The 18,357-nt window shown below is 41.8% G+C and overlaps 1 protein-coding gene across 4 annotated transcripts in view; it reads left to right on the plus strand.

Annotated features, from left to right (window-relative positions):
- The window catches only part of LOC148038473 (uncharacterized), a 155,704-nt gene that overhangs the window by 55,819 nt on the left and 81,528 nt on the right, over positions 1-18,357 (plus strand). For 3 of the 4 annotated variants that reach the window (XM_087672456.1, XM_087672430.1, XM_087672439.1), the window contains exons 2-3: positions 16,112-16,272; positions 16,508-16,674. In XM_087672456.1, coding sequence (XP_087528582.1) covers positions 16,150-16,272; positions 16,508-16,674 — 290 coding nt within the window. In that variant the 5' untranslated portion in view covers positions 16,112-16,149. The remainder of the gene's footprint in view (positions 1-16,111; positions 16,273-16,507; positions 16,675-18,357) is intronic. The other variant, XM_087672447.1, reaches the window with a different exon arrangement.

The raw sequence follows: 18,357 nt of genomic DNA on the forward strand, positions 1-18,357 counted from the left end.
TATCTATATCACCTAGCTTCTTTCTTAGCTTACTTACATGAAATACTGGATGTGTTTTACTACCAATAGGTAGTTGGATCTTGTAAGCCTTTTTCCCCACCCTCTTAAGTATTGTGAAAGGACCACAATACCTAGGTGAAAGCTTCGGACATCATCCCGTTTTCATGGTTTTAGCTGGTTCAGGCACCTTAAGATAGACCAATTCTCCTTCCTCAAAGGAGATGTCTCTTCGATGAGGATCTGTATAAGCTCTTACTCTATTTTGAGCTTTCTTAATATTTTCTTGAGTAAGTTTTAACATATTATTCATATCCTTCAAAAAGTCCTTGGCTGCCTGAACCTTTTCCTTATGCAGTCCTACTCCATGAGGAGCTCTGGGTTGAAACCCATACATTAGCATAAATGGACTATATCTAGTGGAAGAGTGCTTGGTTCTATTATATGCAAACTCTGCTATCGGTAGATACTCTTTCCAATTAGTTTGCTTTTTACTTACATATGCTCTCAACATATCTTCAAGGATTTGGTTAACCCTTTTAGTTTGCCCATCAGTTTGCGGGTGCTCCGCCGTACTCATGCTAAGTTTAGATTTCAACTTCCTAAATACAATATGCCAATATTGACTATAAAATTTTCTATCCCGATCAGAAACTATATTTGTCGGAAGGCCATACAATTGGTATATGTTCTTTATGAACAATCTAGCCAATTCTGGTGTTTTAACATCAGTTGAATTTGCAATAAACCTAGCCATTTTGGTTAACCTATCCATAATCACCCACATAGAGCCGTGCCCCCTCTGTGTTCTGGGTAACGCAACAATAAAGTCCATGGAGATACTCTCGCATTTTCCTGAAGGAATCTCTAAGGGGTGGAGAAATCCTCCCATTTTCAATCTTTCAGCTTTATTAACCTGGCATTTATTACGTTTGACCACATAGTCAAGGATGTCCTTATTCATTCTAGGCCAATAGAATTGCCTTTTAATAAGACTTTAAGTCTTATTAACTCCTGGATGTCTTGCACTAGGGGTATCATGACACTCAAAGAGTATGTGACACCTTATTTCTTCATCTTTCGGGACACATACCCTACACTTGTAGAGTAAATAACCATTATCAATGGTAAAATTCTTCCACTTGAATCCCATTTGAGCAACCCTTGATGCTCCATTTCCTTCTTGAACATCCTCAGTGGAGGCGCTTCCATTTGCATCCCCATTTTCTAGTGCTTCCCATATGTTGGAATATGCCGGATCAACCTGGCATTTCTCTTTTAAGGATCCAAATAAATCGAAAGTGAACTGAGTAAAACTCAATTCATTTATGATGGGCATTCTGTTGAGTGCATCAACCACTATATTGTACTTTCCCTTTCTATACCTTATTTCGTAGTTGAACTCTTGGAGGAGTTCGGCCCATCTGGCTTGACGCCCTTGTAGATCCGGTTGGTCATTAAGCCATTTAATGCTTTCATGATCCGACAAGATCAAAGGTTTGGCACCGTACAGATAGTGCCTCCATTTTTTCATTGCATGTACTATTGCATACAGCTCCCTCTCATAAACAGAATAATTCCGTTTTGCACGGTCTAATTTCTTGCTTTCAAAAGCAACTGGTCGACCTTCTTGTAATAAGACCGCACGTACTGCCCTATCACTGGCATCAGCTTCAACCACGAATGGTTGATTGGGATCCACAATTAATAGTACTGGAGCTATAGCAATAGTTACCTTAAGTTTTTGAAAAGTTTCATTTTGGTCTGTTCCACAATTAAAGCTCTTCCCTTTTATTTTAAGTTGGTCCATCATTGGAACAACTATCTTGGCATAATCTCGAATGAATCTACGATAAAATCCAAATAAACCTAGGAAGATCTACAACTCTTCCAGGTTCCTTGGAGATGGCCATTCAATAATTGCCCTTACTTTTTCTAGATCCATCTTGATTCCCTCTTTCGAGATAATATGCCCCAAATATTTGACCTCTTGTGTGAAGAATTCACATTTAGTTTTCTTCGTATAAAGGGAATGGGTTCTTAACAATTGGAATACTAATCGTAAGTGTTGCAAATGTTCTTCTCTTGATTTACTAAAGATCAAGATATCATCCAAGAAGACTACTACAAAGTGTCCTAGATAGGGCCGTAACACACTATTCATCAGTTTCATAAAAGTAGCTGGTGCATTAGTGAGGCCAAAAGGCATCACAAAAAAATCATAATGCCCATATCTAGTGCGAAATGTTGTCTTGGGAACATCTTGTGCCTTAATTCTTACTTGGCGATAGCTTGATCTTAAGTCAATCTTTGTGAAGAATTTTGCCCCTTGTAATTGGTAAAGAAGATCTTCCATTTTGGGCACATGAAATTTATTCTTCACCTTTATTTTATTAAGTGCTCTATAATCAACACAAAATTGCATTGAACCATCTTTTTTCTTTACCAATAAAATTGGCGAAGCCCAAGGTGAATTGCTGGGTTGTATAAATCCTTTATCAAGGTAATCCTTAATTTGTCTTTCGAATTATTGGTGCTGTGTTTCACTTATCTTATAAGGTAGTTTAGAAATAGGGTGTGTATCCCTATCTATGTCAATTGGGTGATTTACATCACCCCTATGTGGTGGAAGGCCACTTGGTAAATCAGAAGGAAACACATCTCTAAATTCATCTAACAAACCACTTAATTCATTACTTACATTCAACTCACAAACATAAGAAAATTGTTGCTTTATATCACAAAAAGTAAAAGTGTCCTATACAGGAAGGGACCATAACATATATACCTCACAAGCTTCCTTCTTTATCAGCTTCTGAACTTCAATGGAACACATCAAAGGGTTATCAGATACTTCATGTTCACCTTGAATCACAAAAGTCTTACTATCCCTTTCAAATTCTAGTGTATTATGATGATAACTTTTTAAGGATGGTTCCAATCCCCATAGCCAGTCCCTGCCTAAAGCAATATCTGCTCTTTTCATATTTATAATTTGGAAATCAAGCTTATCTTTATATCCTTGGATCTTGATTTCCAAATTGGATACCATTGTATCCCATATTTTTGTGAGATGGAAGGATCAAGGTGCAGCTTAGATTCAGTAGACAGTGTGAGAGTGAGAGACAGAGTTGAAGCACGACACCCAAGAGAATAGTCTGAATGAGTGTAACCAGAAAGTACAAAGTACAACCCTTAAACCTTAGGGTTGTAGGGGGTGTTCACACCCGACACACACTAAGTGCCCAAATGTGTATAACATAAGCACATAAGTACATACGACAATAAGACCATAAGTCTGGGGGAAAAAACCTCTCCTACCGAGAGTAAAAAGTGCCCCAGTGTCCTACTGATCACCAACACTCCCATATTAGCGTAGGCGTAAGTGAGGCGTGAGTCAAATACCCAACAAACCCCCCTGGAGTGAAGAGTGATCAAGAGTACAAGGATGATCCGCCACCAAAGGATATCAAATTTAAAGCATCGCGAAATGCTTCAAATTTGTCACGAGGAAGAGCTTTGGTGAAGATGTCTGCCACATTACTGGTGGTAGGACAATAGACAAGGCTGATATCACCTGCATGTAGTCTCTCTCTGACAAAGTGATAATGAATCTCAATGTGTTTCGTGCGAGCATGAAACACTGGGTTCCGTGCCACTGCAATGGCACTCTGACTGTCAGTGAACAAAGGAGTAGGCCTAGTAACAGATACATCCAAATCAGCTAGCAAGCGTCTAAGCCATACGCATTCAACTGTGGTAGTGAAAGTTGCCTTGTATTCAGCTTCACATGACGATGTGGCAACAGTGGATTGTTTCTTGCTAAGCCAAGAAATGCAAGAAGAGCCAAGAAAGAAACAATTGCCACTAGTGGAGTGACTTGTATCATAATCACCAGCCCAATCAGAATCACTGTAAGCATATAACTGCAGTGGTCCCCCCCTTGGCATAAAGCAACCCAAGAGAACGAGTACCCTGCAAGTAGCGAAAAACACGCTTGACAGCTTGCCAATGTGACATACGTGGCTGATGCATATACGTGCTCAAAGCTAAAACTGCAAACTGTATGTCCAGCCTAGTATTGCATAGATAGATAAGACATCCAACTGCAAGAGCATATGTATGTATATCAAATAAATCATTGTCATCATGTAATGACAGTTTCAGTCCAGGTTCCATGGGAGTACAAATTGGCTTGCAATCTTGTAAGCCAAACTTCTCAAGAAGCTGCCCAATATACCTTGACTGTGATAGCCCAATACCTCGAGCATTATGTATGAACTGGATGCCCAAGTAGTAATGCAAAACTCCCAAGTCAGACATGTCAAAAGTTTGCTGCAAATTTTGTTTGAATGCTGAAATCTGATCAGCATGTGTTCCAGTGAGCAAAAGGTCATCAACATAAAGACATATAATCAGCATAGATTCCCCTTCTTTACATACGTAAAGGGTAGACTCAGATGAGCTGTTTAGAAACCCTTGACCAAGCAAGAAAGCATCTATTTTTGCATACCAAGCTCTAGGAGCTTCTTTCAAACCATATAGTGCCTTTTTAAGCTTGCATACCAAATGTTTTGAGCCTTCAACTGCAAAACCAATGGGCTGCTGTACATAAACTTCCTCCTGAAGTTCCCCATGTAAAAATGCAGTCTCGATATCTAGCTGATGCACTGTCCTACCATAATGTGCAGCCAAAGCAATCATAGACCTGATGGTCATCATACGGGAAGTAGGAGCAAATGTCTCCTCATAATCAATGCCCTTTTTCAGTGCATAGCCTTTAGCTACCAGCCGTGCCTTGTATTTATCAATGGATCCATCTGCTTTTCTTTTCAGTTTGTAGATCCATTTCGTTCCAATGGCTTTCTTCCCAAATGGCAAGGACACCAAATCCCAAGTTTGATTCTTAGTAATAGAATCCAATTCAGCTTGCATAGCTACCATCCAATGCACACTGTTGTGTGCATCCTCATAACATTCAGGCTCTTCATTATCAAAAGTACTTGCTGCCATAATAAACTCCATGGTATGTGCCGAATCATGCAAACGGGTTTGCCTTCTAGTACGACCAGCCATGGTGCATCCAAAGGACTATCTTGCATAGTCTGCAAATACCACCTAGGTAGCTGTCTAGCATCCTGACTGTGTGCAAGCTCTTGCTGAATTTCAGTTTCAGCATAATGCTGAATATTCCGATCAGCCAATGGCTGAATTTCTGCACTTTCCATAGGAGCAGCTGGCTGAACCTTAGGTTCATTTTCTGAACCTCCAGCTGAATCACCAAAAGTAATGGGGAGCAGCCCTTCAAAAACATCACGGGAAGCTTGATATGTATCCAAACCAGCCAAGGATAATTCTGATTTTTCATCAAAAACAACATCCCTGCTGACAAAAACCTTCTTTGTAACGGGATCATAGAGTCTGTAGCCTTTGCTCTCATTGCTATATCCCATAAAAATGCACTTAACAACCTTGTTGTCCAATTTTTTTCTAAGTACCTGTGGAATATGGGCATAGGCAAGACACCCAAAGGCACGAAAGTGACCAATAGAAGGTTTACGGCGGCTGTTCCAAGCCTCAAAAGGTGTGATGGTCTTCAAGGCTTTGGTAGGGCATCTGTTCAAAATATGGCAAGCACACATGACTGCTTCCATCCAAAAACTATGAGGCAAGCTCTTTGCCTTCAGCATACATCTGGCCATCTCCATGAGTGTCCGATTCTTCCTCTTTGCTACCCCATTCTGCTATGGAGTATAAGCTGTAGTATACTGATGGACTATGCCCTTCTGCTGCAAAAAAGAATTCAGCATAGAGGACATGTATTCCCCCCCTCGGTCCGAACGGAGAGTCTTAATCTTGCATCCAGATTGGTTTTCAACAAGTGCACTGAAAGCCAAAAATGCATCATACACTTCTGACTTCTTTTTCAAACAGTAGACCCAGCAAAAACGTGTAAAGTCATCAATGAATGTCACAAAATAATAACAGCCGCCCAATGCCATGGTCTGGATAGGCCCACAAACATCTGAATGCACCAACTGCAATCTGGGTGTTGGTCTGAAAGCAACATCACGAGGAAATGAGAACCGATGCATTTTCCCCAAAATGCATCCCTCGCATAAGTGCTCAGGAGGTCTCTCCAAGGGAGGTAAGCCATCCAGCATCTGAGTACGCTGCAAAAGCATCAAGCTGCCAAAGTTTACATGCCCCAAACGAGCATGCCATAACTCTGCATGTATCATAGCAGGAGTAAGTATGGATGTCAAGTATGCCGACTGATCTACTGAAAGAGCATCCAACTCATATAAACCATGACACAAAGATCCTGTCAAGACCAAAGTCATGCATTCTTTTTCTCTAACCATGCAACGGTCATCATCAAAGGTGACCTGCAAACCACAACGTGCCAAAGAAGAAATAGAAAGTAAATTCTTCTTGATTCCAGGCACAAACAAAGCATCTTGCAGGCGGAGAATAGAGCCATCAATGGCTGTGAGCTGAATCTCCCCAATACCACGAACAGGGTATGATGCATTATTGGCACACTGTACCGATTTCCCAACGGGAGGTGCACTAACTGAAGCAAACAAATCTCTGCGAGATTAATATGTCTAGAAGCACCACTGTCAAAGAACCAAGTGTCAACATCCTCTGTAGAGCTAAGTGCTCTATCAGCCCAAGAGATGTCATAACTGCAAGTGTAAAAACAATAGACTCTGTCCACAACAAAGGATGCGGACTCACTAGCAGTGGAAAGAGTAGTAGAAATAGACATTCCTGACTCCTTCTTCTTATCTTTGGCAATGCGCTTTCTGCACTCAGTGATGTAGTGGCCAGGCTTCTTACAATAATGACATTTTCCTTTTTTTGCTTGCATCCCCCCTTGTGTCTGATTCTGCGATGTGCCCGAAGTGCCATAACTCTGTGGAGTATTTTTCACCTTGCTGTTTTTGCCTTTTTGTCTTGCTACAAAAGCTTGCTCAGAGACTATAGCATCCACACCACTATTTTTCCGTGTTTGCTCCTCCTCTAGAAGCAAACTAACCAGCTGAATAAAAGTGAGTGGGTGCTCAGCAATCCTCATGGTGAGGTTCAATGCAGTATGAAAAGACAAGTACGAAGGAGGTAAGGAATTCAAGGTGGTAGATATCGACTGTGCATTCGAAAAATACTCATCTACATTCATGAGCTGCTCCCTCAAGTCCTGAATCTTATTTAAGTGATCCTGCATAGAATCACCTTCATGCATCTTTAGAGCTTCCAACTCTTTCTTCAAGAAAGAGATCCGAGTCTCATTTTTTCCTGCAAACATATGCTCCAAAGTCAACCATGCATGTCGTGAAGAAGATGCCGAACGGATATGAGGTATGATGGACCGCTGAACTACCAGAGCAATCAGCGACAAGGCCTGTGCATCACGTGTATCCCAAGCTTTTTGAGCTGCAGTCCTTGGAGGAAGTGGCTGAGGTGGAGCGGGCTGAGGTCCCCGTTGTCCACGTGCGCCATGGGGAGGAGTAACGGGAGCTACAACTCCCGGTCGAGTTTCCTCTCCACTGACATAATCCGATAAATTCTTGGCCACTAATACATTCTTCATCATGAATGACCAAAGCGAATAGTTGTTTCCGTCCAATCTGTCTTCCTTGGATACATACGTAAAGACATCACCTCCCTGATTTGCCATGATGACAAATTTCCAAAGACAAAATGAGCAATGTCAAAGCAGTATGAACTGGAAACCTGCAAATTTCTAGAAATTGCAGCAAACACGTTTCTGCAATTAATATGCAAGGGCGTACTCTGTCAAAAAACTGTCTTTTAATGCATGCTTCCTAAGGTGCAAACAGTGCACTGCAACACTGTTATATCAAAATCGCCAAAATTTTTGCCAAAATTTCTGTCAAAACAGTCTTTCTGTGATTGTACCAGCAGTTCATATGCAATTGTCCACAAAATACACAAAAGTCCCAAAATTTCTGATGATCCAGTCCAGAAATTTGCATGAAATTTATCCCACACCTGTGCTGTGCTTACGGTCCCTGCTGCGTATGGACCTCCTCTGCCAGAAATTGATTCTGGACTAAAATTAAAAAATTTGTTTTTAAAGAAAAACACACCTGACGTGGTCAGGACGGACGAGCAGAGTGTCAGGACTGGCGTGGACTCATCAGACGGGCGGGCAGGACAGTCGTGAGCAGGCGTTGCAAGTGGCTAGTCGTCAGGCAGGCGGTAGGACAGTCGGGAGCTGCAGGAGTTGACTCGTCAGACGGACAGTAGGACAGTCGCGAGCTGACGTGGACTAGGCGGACAGTCAACTCGCACGCAAATGACGTGGTGCTGCAACGTCGACGATGCGCCCAGGCGTGAGGGACCAGACCTCCAGAGACTTGTCGCGTGAGGGGGACACGATTCTGTCAAAGATGTTGATGGGGCAAGCGATGGAGGTGACCCAGTCGTTGTGGCCCTTGAGCTGACGAACAAGCCGGTGGTGCTGTCGAGCAGGACGGGTGGACCTGACGAACAGGAGTAGGCGGACGAGCTGCAGTTTGTTCTTGACGAGGATGAGGCGCTGTTGGGATAGGTCGACTGGGCAGAGCTGACGGGGGCTACAGACAGCAGATAGAAGACGCTCTGATACCAAATGTGAGATGGAAGGATTGAGGTGCAGCTTAGATTCAGTAGACAGTGTGAGAGTGAGAGACAGAGTTGAAGCACGACACCCAAGAGAATAGTCTGAATGAGTGTAACCAGAAAGTACAAAGTACAACCCTTAAACCGTAGGGTTGTAGGGGATGTTCACACCCGACACACACTAAGTGCCCAAATATGTGTAACATAAGCACATAAGTACATACGACAATAAGACCATAAGTCTGGGGGGAAAAACCTCTCCTACCGAGAGTAAAAAGTGCCCCAGTGTCCTACTGATCACCGACACTCCCATATGAGCGTAGGCGTAAGTGAGGCGTGAGTCAAATACCCAACAATTTTAATATCCTGACCTTGCATCATAGGAACAACATATTGATGCTCACTCTTTTGTTAGGGAAATTTCAACTTTTTGACAAGTGCATAATTTATGAAGTTGTGGGTGGCAGAGTCATCAATCATGAGTCTAACCCTCTTTCTAGCTATCAATCCATGCACTCTATTTAAATAATGTGGCCCGAAGATAGGTTGCCACATAGAAGTTGACATACAACACTTGTGTTGTAGATCCTTGTGCAAGACCTCTAAAGATTTATACGTTTCATGCCCCTTTAATTCCAAGGTCTGCACTACATGGATTTGTTTCTCTTTTCCCTTGCCCTTGTCCTTATCCTTTCCTTTATCTTCCCCCTTTTTTCTTTGAGGGCAATTCCAGGCAGCATGGTTAGGGGATAGGCAATTGAAACATAGTCTTTCTTTTTTAGCCTTATCAAAGTCATCTTGACTTAACTTCCGCCTTACATATAGTTTCTTTTCAAAGGGTTGTTTCTTACCCTTAAGGAATGGCATTTTCCTTTTAAATTTGGTTACAAATTTTGAGGCTTCAAATTCCTTAGTCTTGGGCTCCATATCAGTGAGACTAGTGAGTGCACCTGGACGTGTATTATCTTCATTGATTAATGCAAATTCAATTGCCTCTTCAAGCGTCTTAGGTGAACTCCTTTTAAGTTCCTTTTGACAGGCCTTATCTAGTCCCCTTATGAATCCTCGTCTTTTGAAATTCATCTATTCCCTCCAATTTGAGGATTATCTCACGATACTCCTCGAGATATGTCAGCAAAGGTCTTTTCTTTTGTCTGGTAAAATCCCAATCTTTCCAATTTTTTTCCATTATATTTTTAGGAAGGAATTCTTTCAAAAAGGCCGATTCAAATTGAGCCCAAGTTTGAGGTATTTTATTTGCCTTCTTTAAAGTTCTCCACCGTTTATATGCCTTTGGCCCCAAGGTTAAACTGGCCTCTAGTGCTTAAAGACGTGTTGGAGTATTGTTTAATTTGTGCAAATCTTTCCATTTTTGGAGGAAATTAAAGATAGTATCTTTATATCTGTCCTTTTCCTCCCCATGAAAGTGAGGGGGTTTCATATCTTATAACATTGGGTTATCCCTCAGCTTTTGGTGGGGTTCCCTAAAGTCTCGCATAGTCACATCTAGATCTTTTGATGAAGATGGAATATCTGAGGTTTCTACCTTACCTTTATCTCTTTCTAGTAATAAGGCTAATTGAGATTTTATTTCTGTGAGTGTTTGAGTTAGCAACTCCATTTGAACCCCCTTTGCTTGCACACGAGTAGTTAGATCATCAAATTGTTCTCGTATAGCAAAAAATTCTTCCCATTGTTCTTCTTGTATTTCCGTTTCATGGGGATTCACCATAGGATGGTCCCCGGAGGAATTAGAGCCTTCGGTTACCCCCTCTCTCTCTTTCCCCTCCATCTATATAGTGGAATTAGAAAGCAAATATAAGAAATTTGCGTATAAAGATGAAGTACTTCCCTCATTACAGTAATAGTGCAGATGTTGATGGCCTTTATAGCTTAGTGATAGCAAAAAACGTGGGGAACAGTTCGGCTTTCCTCCAATCTGTGTAGGTCGCGTGGGAATAAGGCCTGTCAGGCAGGAACGTAAGATAAGGAGGGGATTAAACACCCCCCCACCAGGTCACGTGTGAACAAACTGTGACTAGAGTTATAACTTAAAGCGGGACTTCGCCCGACTTTCACCGTCCCATCGTGATCGCGAGAAGAAGACTGCAGACGAAGCGTGACCACAGTTGTAACTTGAAGCGGGAGGAAGACTGCAGACCGAGCGCGATTGAAGCAGTTGAGACGGGTCCCGATCACATTTCAACAGAACAGAAACCGCTCTGATACCAGTATTAGATGCCTGTCAGTATTAGATGCGGGAGACTTCTCATAAGTGCCCCCTCTGTTATCAGTCATAAAGCACGAGAGAGTCTTCTCTGTTTCTCCTCCCAGCCACATCTAGGAAGTGCTGGCTAGACTTTCCCAAGTTGTGTCTTCCCCACTAGCCGTCTCCTTAAGGTGAGTTATACTATTTTGGAATGAACTCACTTGCTAGGCTCCCCTTGACCCCATTTGGGTGCCCAAGGCCCCTGGACGGTCTTCTCTTGCACTTGTTCCCCAAAGTATTACACCATAAATGTAACACTAACTGTAACTTTTTCCTTTGACATTTGTTGATTCCCTTGGGACTCAAGCTCATTAATTTGCACCTCAATTACATTTGACATATGCAATATTTACTTAAACATGTGATTAAAAACTAATCCACATGTTAAGGGAGACTTATAAAAATACATGTCCTTATAACAGTCACTTTATGGCAGAATGTACTGAAGCCAAAGAAAGACAACGCAAACAAATGAGATTCCCGTTTTTCAACAGGATGGTATTGCTATGCATATAGATGCCCAATCCGTGGGGGAAATTTGGAAAAAGGCAAACAATTGATTTCACTTCCCACTGATAGTGTCCATGGATGGCAAGAGGTGTAGTCTCGAAGAAAGGAAAAAAGTCAAATGATGTTCAGAACATTGGATCCTTGGAGGATACCTATACGCCTCATAAGAACAAGCCTTTGTCCCAAGGTGCTAGTGTTGCACCTTTGAGCATTAAGACGACCTCTAATTCTAAGGCTCGACAGGAGTCATTATGTGTGTCTCCTAAGTGTCTGGCCTTTGAGTTGGGCTGTGACAAGTATGGTAAGGTTATTACTCCATGGGATCGTAGATACCCGCACAATGCCACAATGGACATGGATCAGCCCTTGACTTTAAAAGCGCGTGGTAATTGGACAAATGCATTTGCTATGTTGGCAATTTTTTTTGATGAGGACATGCTTGTTGTTTTGGCAAATAAAGCTATGACGAGGTAGTTGCAACCCCACCCTTGATTTCCCATCTCATCATGAAAATCGCTACATGGAATATTTGAGGTATTTCTTCACTTGGCAAGTAGCATGCTATGTGGAAAACCTTACATTCTAATGCTTGAGAGGTTTTGTGTGTGATGGAGCACAAGAGTCTTATACTATTTTTCAATGTGTGTGTTGGCTTGTCGCATTTTACTTTCAGACATGGACTCATGGATGGCTTGGAATGCCAAGACTAGAATGCCTTTGCTTCAACAGATTTGAAATAGGGAAGTGCTATGGTTGGTGGGTCTTTATGCTTCTAACAATGTTCTTGGTCATTGTGAGTTATAGTGCGAGGTGGGAGTCTATCTCTTCCTTGGAAGGCCTGGATTTATCGTGGGCGATTTTAATGTGTGTGTTGACCCATCGTATTCGACTTTGAGACATGGACTCATGGATGGGTTGGAATACCAAGATTGGAATACCTTTGCTTTAGCAGTTTTGAAATAGGATCTCTGGTCGTGGTTATCTCTACTAGACCACGGCTACACCTTCCATTTGGTGCAACACTTGGAAACTTAGAGCCACTTGGATCGGCTTTACATTATGCATGATGATTTTTTTTGCCGGAGGTTTTGAAGGTGGGGTTTTGTAGGGTTATGTTCTCTCTGATCACTTCCCCATGGTATTTGAGATGCAATGCATCTTGTTGGTCCTTTTTGAGCCCTTTTGAGCAAGCTCTTGTTGCGTTTCAACTCCTTCCGACACGAGATATTTGATGGCTATATGCAATAGTTGCTACATCAATTTTCATTGGACCTTCTATCTCAAGGGGTAGCTTCCCTCGATCTGTTGATATGCAATGTGCAAACACTTGCTAGACAATATGGAATACATCATGCTACCCTATGCACGCAATGGTTGCAAGTACCAACCAGTCCATGTTTCTTATGCAGTCGTTGTTACCCGCTCATTATTTTGTGATCTGGTTAAAGATCAAGTCCCGTCAGATATTGCCAACAATTTGGATAGGAACATCACACAAGATGAGGTCATGGATGTCCTCTTGCACTTGCCTAAAGATGAGTTCGGGGTGGGACGGTATCACTAATAAGTTCTTGAGACCTGTGCCACTCATTTGGCTGCATCTTTGACGGCCTTATGCTAGTAGATTGCATGAATCTCTTTCGGACATTATTCACCTTGCCCAGTATGGATTTATCAGAGGGCGCAATATTCTGCACAACATCTGGAATGTCTAAATGGGAATAGATTATGCTCAATACATGAAACAAGAAATGGTGATGGTTCAGTTGGACCTTGAAAATGCCTTTGATCATTTGAAATGCTCTTTCCTAGGTTAGTTGATGCAAAATATGGGTTTTGGTCCAAACTTATCAATACTATCAGTACGGATTTCTCTTAAAGAGTTCTGCTCAATGGTGGTGTTACGACACCCTTTCCCCCTTTGTCGATTGGTTAGGTAGGTTGGCCGCTAAGTCCTTTGTTCTTTGCCTTGGCCACTCACCCCATGTTGACGATGTTGTCACGTGTAGCGGCCAATGGCAAGGTGGTCGGACTCCCTCTCCCTTCATAGGAACAATTGTTGGTGGGCAGCCTTGGCAAATGATGCTTTCATGTTTCTTAAGATTGATCGAGATAATATACAAAGAGCAATGGCCACATGGGAGTTATTCGCCCTTGCCTCGAGACTACAGATTAATGCATCCAAGTCAGCCCTTATTAGCTGCACTCACTGAGAGTGATCTTCGGGCCTTTGGCTAGCAAGGTGAGGTGGTGCTTGAAGGCTCAATTTTCAGGCACTTGGGCTATCCCTTGGGAGTGTAGGTTTTGCCTAAAGTGCTAGTAGATTGGATCACCTCGGGTATTATGGATAAGTTTGTGTATTGGAGATCACAAGCTTGGCCTTTTCACATGAGATTAAAAATAGTGTAGACAATCATGATACCGAAGGTTTCATACTAGCTCCCTTGTCCGAAGTCTCATTTGCAACAAATTACTCAACCCGTTTGGTTTTTGCTTTGGAAAAAAGATTCTTCATGGATGGGTATCTCTTGGATCTCCTGGCACTATATTTGTATTCTTAAAAGAATGGGTGGTGGGGCTTGTTGAGCTAAAAATGCAGTAGCTTCATTTAAATAGCTGCAAAACATGCTCAAGTAAGGTAGAAACCTTGTTTATTTAAAAAGAAATGTATTCCTAGAGAGTGTTTGTATCCCATAACCACAAACCCACTTGGGAGGTTCCAAAATTTCTATTAATAGATATGTTGCCCTCCATTCAGCCTTAATCTCATTTTCGTAGATTTCAAGTATTTCAGCTTGTTGCCCACACCCTAGACGCAGAGGACATTGTGGTCAAAGCTGGCCATTGTTGTCTACAACAGTTTGGCGCCCGTTTCCAGCCTACCATACACTGTTCGGAGCTGATTTCAGCATGTTGACTGTTGCTACTGGCTTTTCCTTCGTTTTTAGTCTTTCTCTCTCCTGCAGCCTGCATTTGCTGTTTTCTCTCTCCTCACTTGCATTTTTAGTCAACCTCGCTCTTACATTGCCCTCTGCATCAGATCTAGCCTTCCTTGGCTGCATTGTGGTGTTCGACATCTGGAGGTTGCCTTGGTGTGATTCAGGATCCATTTGGAGTACGACACACTCTCTAGCTCATTACCCCAACCCTAATCCTTGAGATACAAGTGTTTGAGGTACAATATTCATTCATTACATAGTGTGTTTGCTGCATGAGCATTGTATATTCAATAGTCATATCATTTCATTCATTCTTTGAGTTCATTGTCTCTGAGTGACCCTAATCCTAACAGTGTTCTTCTATCAGTTTGTGCTTTGTCGTATGGTGTTATTTGTGTTTCTGTGTTAGGGTATTTTTCACAAGGCTATCCTGGGTTTGGAGATACACATGATTGCTCTTTGTTGGTTATTGTTCCAAGCCTTGTGTGAGAGTAGGCAACCTTAGCCCTTGATTGCTAGATTCTTCCTTGAGACTCGGGGTATTAAGCATGGAAACACTAGGATTTTTGCTTCATGGTGACATGTGGTTAATGCCGAACAGTCTATCCATCTTTAGTCTTCTATGTTGATCGAATCATTTGGTCCACTCTTGGAGGTTGGTCCTTGTTAAATCTTTTTGGCACTTACTTCTGGGATTAGAAGGTGGCAAACTCCCTGAAAGCGTAAGTATTGGTGGTTTCGAAGCTTCTCTCTTGGCAAGACAAAGATGAACAAAGGCTGATGTTGAATAGGATGGTGTGCTTTGGGCTCATCACTATTGCTGATGCCCTTCTACCTATCAGTGAGGCTATTATGTCCTTCAAATTGGTTCGGCACTATTTTCATGTTCCTCCAAGTGTGGTGGAAATTTGTGGTAATGATAAGCTGGCTTAACAAAATGCTTTTTTGATCCAAGGTCTTCATTTGGCATATGTTGATTGGTGGGCTTCCTCTTGCCTTGGCACTTTTTGAGAGAAGGATTCCCAATGGTTGCTGCTTCTTTTGTCTCGATTGAGAACCCCTGCCATTGGCTCCTTTCTTGTGGGTTGCATGGAAGGTTTGGTCACTACTCTTGGCCATTTGGTTCCAAGTGGTTGGGCTATTGATGTCTCCAAAGGGTTGGGCCTTTGGACATCCCAAGTTTATGGACCTCGTGTAGACTGACGTGAAATTGCTCCTTTCTTTCTTACACTTCTAGGTTTGTTGGCACATATGGATCATGAGGAATGTATTTATTTTGACGCTTCATCGGGCACGTAAAGTCATATAGCCCGCTTGAAAGGGCTTCTTCATTGGCAGCTAGACTTGATTGAGTTTAACATATATTCTCCCTAGACAAGATGTGCTTGTTTGGCACATTGGAGTTTCTTCTGCCTCCCTTTAGGCACTTTGCTTCCTTTGTACCTTCACCATGACTATGCACGATGGCCTAGAGCCATCTTGCATTTTGTAGTCATGTAATCTTGTACTTTTTTCGTAATTAATGCAATTACCTTTTACGAGAGCGAGAGAGAGAGAGAGAGAGATTTTTTTGGGGGGGGAGGCAAGAAGGGAGGCCAAATCAGCCTAAGTGACAATAGTTAGATACATCCGAATCTCAGTGAACCATCATATATCCTGAGTAATCTTTACAAAAAAGGACAGAAGTTTTGAAATGTTTTGAATCTTGATAGATTTCTTTTGCCTGAATAGATGCTTAACAATTTTTCTTTATCAAACTTTGCAGGATCGGAGTGCTATAACTAAGTTTTATCATAACCCCAAATGGATACAAGAAGTGGTGAAGGGTGTCGCTATGCGTTCATTGTTCGATGGTTGGATCCACAAACACTTCTTATTTGGCATTACCAGTTGTTCTATTATACACATGATCAATCTATAGAAATGGTGGGTGCATATGTTTAAGAATTGTCACTGTTATAAGTCTAACCATCTAGATGAACTGCATGAAGCATTTCTTTACTGCTGTTTGTAATCCCAAAAAAGCGGACTGAACATCTGACATAATTTTTTCCTGAGAAGCTTCTATGGATAGATGATTGCAAGAGAGAATCTCTAGTCTAATTTTTCAACCTAAATTCCAGAGTCAGTATACTAAAACCTATTGAGTTGTATTTTGCAGTTTGACATTAAGAACCAAAGAATATTTTTAAAAAGGGTCTCTCATCCTGAAATTCACTTGGAGCATCTGTACATTGGATCCTCAATCAGCATATATTCTAGGCAGCTTGTGATAGAGTCATACGGTGATGAATTTACTCGTAAACATCTTGAAGGACTACAAGAAATGTATGCAATGAATGAATATCACAGCATTTTAAATGCTAACACATTTACATATAATAGGGATGTCTTTATTTGTAAAGCAACATATCATGGTTCTGTACTAAATAGGCTGATAATTTAGCTGTCAGAAACCAAAACGTCTCTGTTTACTGTATAAGAAAAGTACTGAGACAACATGTGCTTGAAGATAAAAGAGATACACACTTTGATTGACGCAATGACCTGCTTCCCAATGCACCTGCATGTCTGGTCCTCACAACCATATAATTCAGAGCTGCCTCCACACACACACCAGCTGATTTGAGATTCCATCTTTTCCTTTAGTGAAGCACGCACTGTCTCAAGTTTCTTGATTTCTCTACGAGCCGCCTGTTTACTGTGTCAAGAGCATTATCTGCTTCTCTATTTTACTTGTTGATGGCATTATTAATTAGGAGCTCAATGTCAACCATCTCCAGCCCTGCATTGAATGGATCACTGCACAAACAGGCTGGAAAATGTAAAAATATGGTCTAGAGTTGTGCATCCCCTCCTGAAGCCAGCGTCACTTTTTCATCTCAGGCCATGCATCTTGGCCCATTCACTCAATGGTTGTTCCACAATAGAGCCATATATTTTGGCCAACATGTGTCCAATCATGATAGTTCGATAGTTACTAAGTAGCGCAGGGTCTCCACTCTTAAAGAGCGGCAGAACAGTATGGTTTGACCAATTGGTTGGAATCCCTTAGACTGTCCTATTAAAGATGAGAGCCAGCACTGGTGCCAAGATATCACAGGCATGTGTGAAGTGTTCTGCTACTAAACCATCATGATCTTGGGTTTTCCCATTTTTCAGTTTCCATATGGCATTCCTCACTTTTTTTTCTGTGAAACATCTGCAATTTTCTGGTCTTGAGGCTGAGGGGAGTGGCATAGGCTCTTCGCCATGAACATCATAAAGTGTGCAAGCATATTCATGCCAATCATTCGATGTAGTAATTTGTATAGGTGGCTGGCTCTCATGCACATCCCTTTTCCATGCTCTCTTGCTGTCCTCTCCCAAGAACATGGAATACATTTTTGTTTCTAGTCTACTCAGGTATTCTCACTTCTATTTGCGTACCAATCATTTGAAAAGTGTCCGAGCATGCTGGTGTGTACATATGCCAAGTGCCATCTCTTGCTAAAAATGTGATTGTCTCTCTACTCATTATCATACCGACCATTCTGTGGGGGCATTACCTTGTGGAGGCTTATCTGACATTGTAGTGTGTGGGAAAGCATAGGCTGTTGAAGTATGTATTATCTTGGCGAGCTGTTTTGTAAACTCATCTAGAGAGGCTTGTGTGTCTAGCTCCCTCAATGCATCTTGCACAATAGTGCTCTATCTGTGTGAGGTTGCTTCCACAAAATCATAGCCTGGTGATTTTGGTATGTGTGATTGTGCCTCGTGTACATGGCCATATTGCATTGTGAAAGCTAGAATAGCATGGTTTGCTGCTAATCCAATTGGTTTGTTTGAGATTTCAAAGCTTTTTATGTCAGGTAGCAAGTTGGGTGATCCAATCAAATAGTCCACTATGCTTGACCCTTTCTTGTTATTCCAACATGTGAAACCATTAGATTGTGGCCATTGTGGTAGACCATTAAGGATGGTTAAACCATATGCACTTCCCAATGTCAGTAGGTGTATTTCATATTTTGT

Source organism: Lygodium microphyllum, chromosome 3 (assembly GCF_053477565.2).
Source record: "Lygodium microphyllum isolate KBCC chromosome 3, Lygodium_microphyllum_v1.1.10, whole genome shotgun sequence".
NCBI lineage: Eukaryota > Viridiplantae > Streptophyta > Polypodiopsida > Schizaeales > Lygodiaceae > Lygodium > Lygodium microphyllum.